The sequence below is a fragment of the Haplochromis burtoni genome, unplaced genomic scaffold, assembly GCF_018398535.1.
Source record: "Haplochromis burtoni strain Fernald_Lab_line unplaced genomic scaffold, NCSU_Asbu1 Contig_360, whole genome shotgun sequence".
Lineage (NCBI taxonomy): Eukaryota > Metazoa > Chordata > Actinopteri > Cichliformes > Cichlidae > Haplochromis > Haplochromis burtoni.
The window spans coordinates 401,346-413,637 of NW_024582721.1; the positions used below are offsets into that span (position 1 = coordinate 401,346).

The following is a 12,292-nucleotide window of genomic DNA, read 5'->3' on the forward strand; positions in this document are numbered from 1 at the left end:
ACTGTAATTCACTTTATTATGGTCTCCACTCTACCCTTTTACATAGATTACAGACAGTCCAGAATGCCGCTGCACACATTCTAACTAAAACTAAGAAGTTTGCTCACATCACTCCCGTCCTTGCTGATCTGCACTGGTTGCCTGTGAAATTTCGTATTCAATTCAAAATTCTGTTGTTTACTTTTAAAATTACTAATAACACATAGCTGCACCTGAGCTGTGGAACAATCTCCCGATTGGCATCCGGGCGTCTGATTCTATTCAATCTTTTAAATCACGGCTTAAAACATATTTGTTTGAACTTGCTTTTTCTACTAGTTAAATTCTCGCCTCGCTTCTTGTGAGTTATTCTATTAATGTGTCTGGTTGTTTTGCGTTGTCCTGCGCTGTCAATGTTTTCTATCACTGTGTTTGATGGTACAGCTTTACTCTGCTATAGCTGTGTGCTATAGTTTATTCTTATTAGTGGTCTTTACCTGTGAACATAATCTCACACTTATATGACTCTGACGTTATAGTGCTAATTATTTTATTATTTTATTGTTGCGTTGTCTATGTTCTCTATCACTGTGTATGATGGTACAGTTCTACTTTGCTATAGCTGTGTGCTATAGATTATTTCTATTAGTGGTTTTTACCTGTGAACATAATCCCACACTTATATGACTCCGATGTTTTAGTGTAAATCATTTTATTGTTTTATTGTTTTATGTAAAGCACTTTGGCATGCCCCTGGCTTTTAATGTGCTCTATAAATAAAGATTGTTGTTGTTGTTGTTGTTCTATGGCCCGAAGAGAAGTTTCTCCAAGAAAGCCCATATAGGGCCCCAACGGGCAAAACTGCTGTTGGTTTTATGTGGGCACATCCACTTGAGGATAAGTGTGGGTTTGCCCCCACAGTCTCACAATTCACCACTACTGTGGGCCCACACTGTTTGAAAGGGCACTGTCTAATTTGGATGTCAAAAATGTGGGCTTGTTATCCAGCATTCACATCATTTTTATCCTCAGACCAAACCATTCAGTTGTATTGATAGCCACTAGCATCCCAGAAGAGACCACTCCCATCAGGATAGAAATCATTAGAAAAACTGATTTGAACTGAGCGATGTTTCTTAGATCAACCTTTCACTTTATGAAGTTTACCCGACAGTAGTAACGTCACTAAAAAAAGGTTCAGGATATCAGTTTACATCAGCATTAAGAGTGTGACTGGATGGCAGCAGTTTTGAGTCACCTGACTCGGGGCAGCAGAACAAGGAAAGTGGATGAATCAGACTGCCATCTGCTCCCAGCTTGGCCTACACATGGGAGACTGGTTATACTGGGCAGCTCAGGTGCAAATATGTTTAAACCCTTACATAATGAAAAATAACAACAGTTCATTAGCATAAGAGGATCTGATTCCAAACCAAAAATATACAAATTAATTATATTTTAGCTTTTTCTGTATTTACAAAGCAGGACATCAAATAGTCTTTAGTGGAGGAGAAGCCAAAGGATTTTATGAGTTTATGAGTCATTTTCTGTTTAGTATTTCACACAGTAAATCCAATAAACTGTAATCGGAATAGGATTTACTTCATATTTTTTTATTTTAATCCGTCCAAAGTCTGATTTTCACATAAGGCACAAGCAAAAATGAAAATAAATGCCAAAATTTGATATAAATTTGATATATATGATATGCAAACATTAAGCACCTAGTTACATTTATATGACAGCAATTAAGAGTTAACTTTAGTCTTTATGTGTTAGCCATTTGGAGTTGGACATAGAGGAGAAGTGAACATTTCTGATCAAGTCAATTCAGTTTAGGCCTTTTGTTTGTCCTGCGTGTGTGTGACTGCATTTGTGTATATGTGCATGTACAGGGATGCCAAGCAGGTCACAGACTGACTGCTCTTATTAATTAGGGTTTACTCAGTAATTACCAAGTGATCGTTGCACCACCAGCTCGTATGATTTAAGCTCAGGCCTATATAATGAATCATTATTGGCATGTGACAATGCAGATATTCTGATCATGCATCAAATAACATTGAACAAATCAAACCATTGATGAGGTATTTTCAAGCATACTGACTGTTATTTTTGTATTTATCTCGGCCTGTTTTCTCTTTAAAGATTCAAAGATTCTTTTTTTAACAGTGCAAGAACTCCTAAATGAGCAGCTGCTCTTCTGGTTTTAATTAATTCAGGCTTCGTTTTTACTCAGCCTAATCCCAGCGAAATCAAAGGTCTCATTTCCAAGGGAGATTTAGCTAAGACAAGAGTCTACAAGTGTTAGATGCAAAAAAGAAGAAAGTAAGAGGAACAAAGAGAGATCAAAATCTTTAATCAAAGCAGCTCTGTGATTGCAGTCGATTCCATGGTGTAACCATTTGTTGTAATCTTACAAACAGAAGCAGGAATCCTACAATTCAGAGGTATGATTTTATATTCCCCCGCTGCTTTAACTCACAGTTACATTAAAATGAATAGAAATGATTGAAAAAAGAAATCTCTCAGAAGATAACAAAACTAAACAATGGCAGAACAAATTCCTTCTATAGCCTTGTTTAACATTTTAATCCATCACATCTGTTCACATTCACCTAGAATTCATATACTGAAAACACAGAAAGGAGCAGAAGGAAAACTTATTATGGTATGTTACACAAACCCATCATGATCTGCACTCTTCACTTTGTTTTTATATCTTAGTATTCATAAGCATGCATAACCAATTGTGTTGACACTACAGGGTTGTCATTGCAAGTTTCCTTCCCTCCAAAGGATTCAGAAGATAATTGGCAATGGGGCTGTGATTTGACATGGATTTTGGAGACGGCTATATGTATTAGATTGTATGTGTATGGTTGTGAGAGCAGAAGAGAGGGAGATTTGTTTTCTGCCTTTGCTAATAGCTTTTGTGTTTTTACCTGTCTGCATATTGTTAGCAAATATAGAATATTGACATTTACTTCACTTTGTGTGTGCAGGAGACAGCGTAAGTCATTTTACTGCACCAGCATTCAATTTGCATTTAAAAACATGCACTTCATGCCTTCACTCTACTCACGCTGGGTTTCTGTTGTAACTCCATTTGTTAAACACAGGGAAAAAATGACTTTGATGAGAAGAATACCATGCATACTGGTTGTTCCATTAGTCCATAATGATGATGCAAGATCTGACTTCGGGAAAGCAATGTTTGCGTTATGATGTGTGTTTCATTTAAAGTACATGAATAGTTTCAGTTTAAGACACATTTATGTTCCACTTTACTACATTCACTTAATTCAGTGATCAGCTTGGACAGGACATTGCTTACACCTTGTCATAACTAATCACACTGATTGGAATAACAATGGCGTAAGGCAGATGTGATAAACAAAAGAACTATGTCATCACACTTAATATCCCCAGGAAGCTCCCTCTGTTATTATGTTGTCAGGGTTAGAGGGTGTTTGTCGCTGGGTTAAGGGCCACAACCTCTCTTGCTGACCCCTGAGTCATCAACACACTTAACCCCTCATTTTGATTGACCTCCTCCTTGTCTGGGAGCTCCCAAATGAATCATGCAGCCAGTCTGTTTAAAGCAATGAAGTGGGAGTCATTGAGAATGGAAGTGTAGATAATTTATAAGGAGTCCTCATGAAGGCTAAACCTCTTTTTTTGTCTTCTAGTGTTGAGGGGTTTGATTGATTGTGCATCTGTGATGTTGTCAGCAAATTAAGATCTTAGTATAACTGGAGCATATAATTGAAGAATTTTAGGGATCCAAATGGCACTGATGGGCAGCGGTGATTCTGCAGAATACTGAAAATACTAAAATGTCTCGACTACATTTGGATGAACTGAACTACAATAACTCTGAGGGTCTTTGATGTTTATCAGGAGCCATCCATGGGTCAAATGCTGAGTCTGTCCAACTTTTCAGTTTTGAAGCTAATATCTAAGCCAAAGCAAACTATGAACAAAATTAAAAACATAATGAACCATATTTAAAATAGTGGTCAGTCTTCATTTTCCCAAGTCACAGGTTATGAAACACGTTATTAGGAGGTTAGTGCCAGGTACGTTTGGGTAAAGACTACCCCTTAATCGATGAAATCATCATTTTGTATTTATTTAAATATTTTTCACAGAACTGTACGTCTTCATCAGTATCTGCTTGCGTTCACCACCTGGAGAAATCCTTGGTGTGATGGAGGAAGGTTTCCAAGTTGCTATTAGCATATGCAGAGCTCTCTTCTATTTGCAAAGTAGAATCTTTTGCCCTCTCTCTCTCTGTCTCTACTTAGTCCCCTCTCCTCCATGTTCATCATTGCCACAGATGCTCCCTAATTTCCATTCCAGTTCAGTTATGTACATAATTCTGCATATGATCTCAGACACAGGGGAAATAAGCATGAAAAGCATGACAAAAGGGTCTGTCTGGTGTAAAATCTCAGCGTGAAAGGAGAGAAAGATTTGCAATCAGTCCGTTCAATCAGCCATTTATCCTTGTTGTAATGTCTAACAGAAAAATTTACCTTGATATATAAAGGTGTTTCAATTCTCAAATGGCAGATGTAAATATACCCAAGCCAAATAAACTTTTACAATCTTTCAAATTTGTGAAAATTGCGTTTGGAAAGAAAAGCTCGATGGGACCAATCATGCGAGCAGTTACGTCACAATTCTTCAAACAGTCGCCCCCCCTACTGCAGCAACAAATTGGGGCTTTAAAGTGAAATTGTGGATGATAAGCTTATCAGTGATGCAGCAGGTAATGGAAACTGCGATGAGCAGGCTCAAGCTGACAGCAGCTGAAAATACGTGAAGATGATCTGGCAGTAATGGGCTACCTGGTCGGACTGCCGAGCTGTTGTTGAGCCTCCTCTGCGGGAGGAAGCTGAGGAGGTTTCTTAATGGGGAATATGGGAGGGATGGATGAAGGGATAAGGTGAAGGAGCATGGAATGGATGGAGAGGAACAGGAGATGAATATGCAGTGACTTAGATCCTTGAGTAGCTAAACAAACACACACAGATATATTCACAAGGCAATCGCTGGCGTTTTTTAATTTCCCTTTAGTTATGTATTCACACAATGTGTAATACTGTTTATGCAGCAGACATGCCGATAAATCAAGGTGAGCTGACGTAAATTGAAGTGAGGCAGAGCAGCTCGTGGGAGTGAGCAAGATAAAGGGATAGATGGCCAGAGCAGAATGTTCAAGCGATGATGATGACAGTGTTGTTTTTACTGAAATTAACATCATCCACCTTCAATTTTGCACGCATCTTCATCTGCACCATCCTGGAGGTATCACTGTTTTATTTTGCCTAATGAGGTTGTGCAGATTTCTACAAAGAAACTACCAGAGACTCTAGTCTTGTATAAGTATGTTGGTCCTCTTATATCATATATTTCATAGCCTCCACTTCAAACCTAACTTTCTGTAGTCATTAATTACTCCTTGATATCACCGTTCCTATAAGTTGTGTACATGTGCCAGTTTGGCTTCGTGGATGCTGTTAGTCTTTTCATGTTTTCAGACATGAATTTCTGCTTTTAAAAACCATTGTGCCAGCTTCACAGTTGCGGAAATCATAATCTGATTGAGGCTTAATTGTACTTAAAATACCATTTTGTTTAGATGTTTGTCATACTCCTGCATTCACCATCCCAACTAAAGCATCTCTATATGACAAGAGAAGCACTTTAAGTTACGTGTTGATTTTTTTGAGTATTGTGGACCATGTCATGCTGATAGCTTTTACTACAGTTGTGCGCTGTAGCTGTCTTCATTTTGACAAGGTGTGATACAAACAGATCCTTTTTAAAAGGATTGTGTGCTCTGTTGAAGTACCTCATTCTTTTTAGAGACACAGTATTGAATCCTATTGTTTTTTTTAATAATGAGTGAGTTAAAAGAAAAGTTGGTCTATCTGACATTGCATTGCCAGGTTTATTGTGATAGTGTGCTTGCTTTGGATTGATGCCATCAGTATGTGGCGTCTAAATATCCGCACCTCCCACCCTCCACCATAGTGCGCCTGGCCAGCCACTACTGAGCTCTCACTGGTCATCAGGCATTCTCTTTCTAACCTGCTACAAAGTCCCAGCTGCGGTCGCACTGCCAGCATCAGCACAAGCTCAAAGAGAAAGGTCACATCTAATGATGCAGACTTTGTGCTGGAGCTGGAACCAGCTTTGACAGTAAGTAAGAGGTGAAATGGCATCTGTGTCTGCGTTTTCAGTGCCTTTAAATTAGCATGCATCTCAGTGTATTGGACCATCCATGTCTCGAGTCTATGAGATGTGAGACAGAGAAAGAGGCAGGGACAGTGACAGTAGCTGAGGTGAAACAACTAGTGGTTTCCAGACCTTTGTGCATACTATGAATAAAGATGTTTGGCTTCCCAAATGCTCCCTAGTCATTTATTAATAATACATCTATACTATCTAACCATTAAATGAGGAATGCAGGATGAATATCCATTTTGTGTTATAGCTCCAAAGCCCTCTGCACATATGTACTCTCTACTAGATTGACAGCCCCATTAACAGCAAACAGCCATCATACTTAACATCCAGCACAGCAGGAGCAAGTTTAATGTTCCTCCCGGTGGGCATCAGGGCACCACATTTCTAGAGCTTCAATAGGCTGTTTTTGATTTCAGAGTGTTGAAATAGTGTGTAAAATGAACAGAAGTGATTGTATTAAATGCTGATTTCCCTTGATAAAGATTCTGCAGGCGACCCTGCTTCTGCACAAATAAAAGTAGTTTTGGATGTTGTGTGTGGGAGAGTACTTTTTTAGGGGATTTTGCATATTGAAATATGCAAAATATACATATTTAGAAGTAACTGTACTGCACTGAACACACACACACACACACGTTTATTCCAGAGTTGAAGTGAAAAAAGCAAAGAGGGACTAAGCTGACCTCCATAAAATGGTTAAATGGTTCCATTAGAGCACACACATACAACTTGACCACTGGTATCTCCACCCACAAGAGCCCAAATTCAGAGGTCTTTATGTCTATAAAATTCAATAACTACATAAAATATCAGAAGTACAGTGATTTTAAATGTGGCCGTTCAGTGACAATCTTAAAAGAGAAAATCTTATTAATTTTTCATTCAAATATTCTTTTTAAAGGCTTGATTACATTATGCTTTTACATCTTTGAAAAATTAAAGTGATTTCGTTCACGGTACTTGTGCATCACAGCTCCTGAACACTCTTCATATTGATTCACAAGCTGAATATCTCAACTCTGATTCAAGCATCTGTTCCCCAAAGAGCACCTGTCTCACTTATTGAACCAAGTGGAGGTTCAGAAGGCTCCTATGGATTATGACTGTATCTCCATAGTCTGGTGCTGGAGCCAGAGTGCAGCAGCAGAGAAGAATTGTTTTAATCCTTCGATTCAGGGAAGAATTATTTAAAGTTCATCATTTATGACAAAAATAAATGTCACTTTTTCGTTCTTTATTAAATGACTAAAAACATTCAAACAACATCTTTTGAATAAATTCTTCTGAAACCAAATTGAACAACAACATAAGGAAGCAAAGTTGTAAATATAATAAGAAACAAGCTTCCAACAATCAATTGCAAATGAATGAACCTCAATTAGTGACTGTCAGTTAAAGGAGTAAAAGAAACAGTCAACAGAAGAGGTGTGATAAAGAAAGAAACAGAGACAGAGTGAGAGGCAGAGAGTGAATGAACTGATAAATGTACCAGCAGTCCACTATAGTGCTGTGATGTCCATTATTTCCCAAATTGGTTATCGGGCTGCATTGATTTTCCCATTGAGCCTCCCTCTGAGCTCCAGGTTGACCCACACGAGCTGTCCGCCCACTGACTTGCTATTGAGCTTCTCGCCTGGATACCCACAGTTTGACCACCCATCCCCTCCCCAGTGATGAATCAGCACATGGGGGCCAGGAAAATACATCTCTATTATGTTTTTTAAATATGTATGTGTCTTTGTGGGGTTGCAGTGCAAATCTGGACAATGATTACTTTTGCAGGATGTAATTCAGATATCAGAGGTTATCGTTTTCTTTCCTTTCATATAGTCAATCCACATCTCTGTGGCATGTTCACAAAAGAAAAAAGCTTTTATACCTTCCCTCATTGATCATTGATTAGTTAAACTATTACATCTAACCCCACACGTCCTCAAGTGGCTGCCTGAATATATCTATATCACTTAAAGACTGAAGGGGGGGATTCAATTTCTGTGAGCTACAGAGAAAGATTCCCAAGAATATGAGGCTGAGATGCACGGCAGGCATGTCTGTCTATCAGCCTATCAGACTGTGTTTTTCTGCTCCAGCCTCAATAGATTCATTGCTGCCTCTCCTGCTTACTTTCTCTATAGATTTTAGGAGTGAACCCCACAAACACTCAATCTACACTCCATTAGAGTTTACAGATGGCAAGAGAGAGAGAGAAATAGAAGTGTGATGGCAATGAAAAAGAAGCTATAAACTCGGCATTATTGAGGCTGTTTGAAGCTGGCTATGGGGACAGGAGGGAGGAGGGAATGGGTGGCTCAGACGCAAATGCACCTTTCACACCCATGTCCACTCATCAAAGGGAAGCATCACTCTCTTCTGTGACAGTATACACCCACGCAATCACAAAGAGTGTGTACCTTTGCTTTCCCTCTTTACCGTTAGTCAGTGGACTCGAGCTGAGAAGCAGCTGGATGTTTTACCAACTCGGGACTGAGCGATAAAAGAAAGATCACATTTCTTTGTAGGTAAATAACATATGCTGAATGTGATTGATGCATCTGACAATGGTGTGTGTGTGTGTCTGAATGCAGCTTTCATTGGTATGCGATTACATGGAGACAAAGCTATGGTACTCATTGAATCAGACATCATGCCAATGTCTGGACATAACTACAGAACTCTACCCCTGTACACTTGCACTAACACTCTCATTCTCTCTCTATGTATATATTTATATATGTGTGTATATATATATGTGTGTGTGTGTGTATATATATGGTATGTAACGTGTAGTCACATGTTAACAACAAAACTCCTACCAGAACCATAAAAAAGCAGACATTAATAAATTCCGCCCAGAGCAAAAAGGAAAAAAACAAAGCCAACACAGCTCTGAGCTTCATCACTGGGTAAAGATGAGCTTGATGGCGAAAGTTAAAAAGATCTGACAGTTTGGGTGCATCGTGCCTGACAGCAGACAGCTTCATTTAGCAGAGTGAGCAGGCTGCCACTCACGGTTCTGCAAAACAGGCGGTGTTATTGGGTAATACTGTGTCTCTGTCACATTTCACTCATAGCCCACAAAAACACCCTGACAAGTATGTGATGCCAGTTTGCTGACTCCCAACTCCCCTTTTTAATTTCCCTGCGAGAAGAAAGCATGAGGCAAGTGGGGATGTAGTATTGGTTCGGTGGTAACTGAAGGATGGACGTGATTAGAAAGTTTAGATCATAAAGTTTACGCTTAAAGATCAACACCTTCTACTATAGTCTAGTAACAACACTTTATGTTTGCTGATCATCATATACTCCTGGACACAAGAGTGTCCAGGAGTATATGAATGATATGAATCCTGACATTACATCTGTTTATCTCCAGTGACCTCACACGAGGTCACATTTTCCTTTTCAGTTTCAGATCCCCGTTGCAACAGAGACTCAGGTGTCTTGTTCAAGAATGCCATGTGTGTTTTGAGGAGGTTGAAGATGGGGGGTTAATGAGGGGAAGATACACTTACCGTTGAAGCCGGTGAAGTTTCCCCACTCGAACAGCGAGCTGTTGAAGGACGGCAGGGAGCCGTTGAAGGATTGCAGGGAGCCGTTGAAGTAGACATCAGTTCCATTGGAAGGGTTTCGGATGGTGTCTGTGAACAGATTCATCTGCAACAAGGTCTTGATCAGGTAGCGCAGCATCGTGGTGCACAGAGGGACCTGCACTCCCTCTCTCTGTACTTCTCACTGTCTCTCTCACTCTGTTAATTTTAAAAGTGTGACTCTGCCTGCTGCTGAATATGCTTTTCCTCCTTACTCGGGGTTAAGAAGAGCTAAAGAGATGCTCTTTTCATCTCAAGTTGAATCAGACATTTCCAAACATTTTGAAGAAAAAAAGCAGAGAAATCTTGAATAAAAAATAAAAGTGAGTGAAAAGAAGTCAGACGATTAGGAGATTAATTGCTTGTAGATGTCAGACTGAGTCAGGGGCCCCTCGCTGTGAATCCCTCCCAGCATCGGATTGTTCCTTCCTCCTTGTTTCTTTTGTTCTGGGATCAAATAACTTCACATGCTGTCTGCCGCCATACAAAACAACAGCTTCTCGCTGGTGTAAAAGAATCCAGCAATGTGATGATGACCCTTTCGAATTGCTCTCCTCTCTCCAACCCCTCCCTCTGGCTCCTCCTGTGTCCCTCCCTCCCTCTCCAGCTCTCCTCCTCTCTCGCGCTCTCTCTCTGCGGTGGGGTCCTGAGGGTTTCAGAGGAGCGAGAGAGAGCAGGTGCTGTTGGCAATAAATGTTTAATTATTAGATTAATAATCATCCCAGGAGGCTGTGAATCAGGGCGGTGGAGAAAAGGAGGTGAAAAGACGCATCGTCACCATCTTAACCATACGTCCAAAAAAGGTCATCACATATGCATAAATGAACACATACAAACAAACCTGGGACTAACTAAACTCCTGCTGGCAGTGTTTGTTTCCTGCTGTTCCACATTTTCAAAGCACATTGCATGCAGACTTTTTCCTTTGTCCACATCAACAAATACCAGAGTGGCTCTGTCTCTAAAATGACTTTCTCAGCAGTAAAGTGCAAGTTGGTTACAGCATCCTATCCTATAGCATCAGTGTTTGTTTTAAACTAAGCAGCAGAAAATCACTTTAATTCATTTAATTTTTAAAAAGTCAAAGAAACAAACTTACTCAGCAATTAACTCATTTTCAAACATGCATAGCAAACATAACAATAACACTTTATAGCAGCCATCTTTAATAAATGCTGAATTTCTAATTAAACTTTATTAGCACTTTTTACTGTGAACAAACAATGATATTATAATAATGTTTACCATTTAATTTAGTTTCATTTTAAACTGTCTAAATCACAAGATTGCAAACTTTAACTATCAGTTTACGATATACTATAAAATAACAGATCGAAGCAATGCTTACATTAACTATTGATTAGGTAAAGATGCAGTTATTTTTTGAGGTTTTTTTGTTGAAAAAAAGCAGCATCTGCTTCATAATAGCGTGACTTTAGCCACTCTATAATGCAGTTTCTTTTAGCTTTGTTTGCCAACCACTATATATCCTGTTTCTATCCTGTGTCTATGTGGATGAACGAAATGTAATCACATGCCTTCATGCTCAAGCATGCTATAGCTCTTAAAGCATAGTCTGCATATCATCATGGATACACACATGCGATCATAGCAGCACGGTCACATGTGGCTCCTGGACACCCCACTGACAGCCTCAGTGTGACTCCCATTAATGATGCCCATACACCATCCGGGGCCTGTCCTCCTGCTCCATCACTGTGACAAAGGGAGGCAACAAACCAACAAAGATGCCGTGACGACCCCCGTCCCGCGCCCTCTTCTTCGTGTCTTTTCCAGTCCCTCTTTATTTTAGGCTGTTTTCTATTCATGGGACATGTGTGCCAGCTAAATCCACACATACAGTGTTAATGGACATTCAATATGGGCATGCTATGGAAGAAGGCTGAGTTGCAATGGAGAATCGATAGCCACTGTCAGGCTACATTGTGTGTGAGAAACATGTTATCTTGTCAGGTTGTTCCAGGATTTTACATGGATGTACTTCAAAGAGTTTCAAAGATGAGTATGGAACACATTGTATATGTGTTCCATATATATATATGTCTAAAGTCCTGGCATATAACATGAAGAAATAATCCTTCTCTATTTCATGTTGACCATGTTAACTTTTATTGCCACTTTTTATTTCTAACATAAACTAATATTTCTAACATAAACTAATGAAGCGGCAGCAAAGTGCCAGTACAAATATACATCTATGATTGCATGCTCCCTGGGTGCTCTCCTTAGCCACTCGTAATTCTCAGTAATGACTCTCCTCGGCCACGGAAGCTGCCATTTTCATGATCATATCATTTCTGCAGTGTACAGATGGTGTTTTTAAAAAATTCTGTTGTGTGAATAAATAAAAGTAGCATCATATTCTCTTTCAGGTCATCTGATAATTATTTTCTTGAATCTTCTGATTGTTCATGGTAAAAATATCTAATATTCTCACACTTTAT

General features: G+C 39.4%; 1 protein-coding gene across 4 annotated transcripts in view; it reads right to left on the bottom strand.

Annotated features, from left to right (window-relative positions):
- The window catches only part of robo3 (roundabout, axon guidance receptor, homolog 3 (Drosophila)), a 177,456-nt gene extending 167,094 nt beyond the window's left edge, over positions 1-10,362 (bottom strand). For 3 of the 4 annotated variants that reach the window (XM_014340418.2, XM_005943358.3, XM_005943357.3), the window contains exon 1: positions 9,753-10,361. In XM_014340418.2, coding sequence (XP_014195904.1) covers positions 9,753-9,927 — 175 coding nt within the window. In that variant the 5' untranslated portion in view covers positions 9,928-10,361. Of the gene's footprint in view, positions 1-9,752 lie in introns of all 4 variants that reach the window. The other variant, XM_005943356.3, reaches the window with a different exon arrangement.
- Between the last annotated feature and the right edge of the window lie 1,930 nt (positions 10,363-12,292).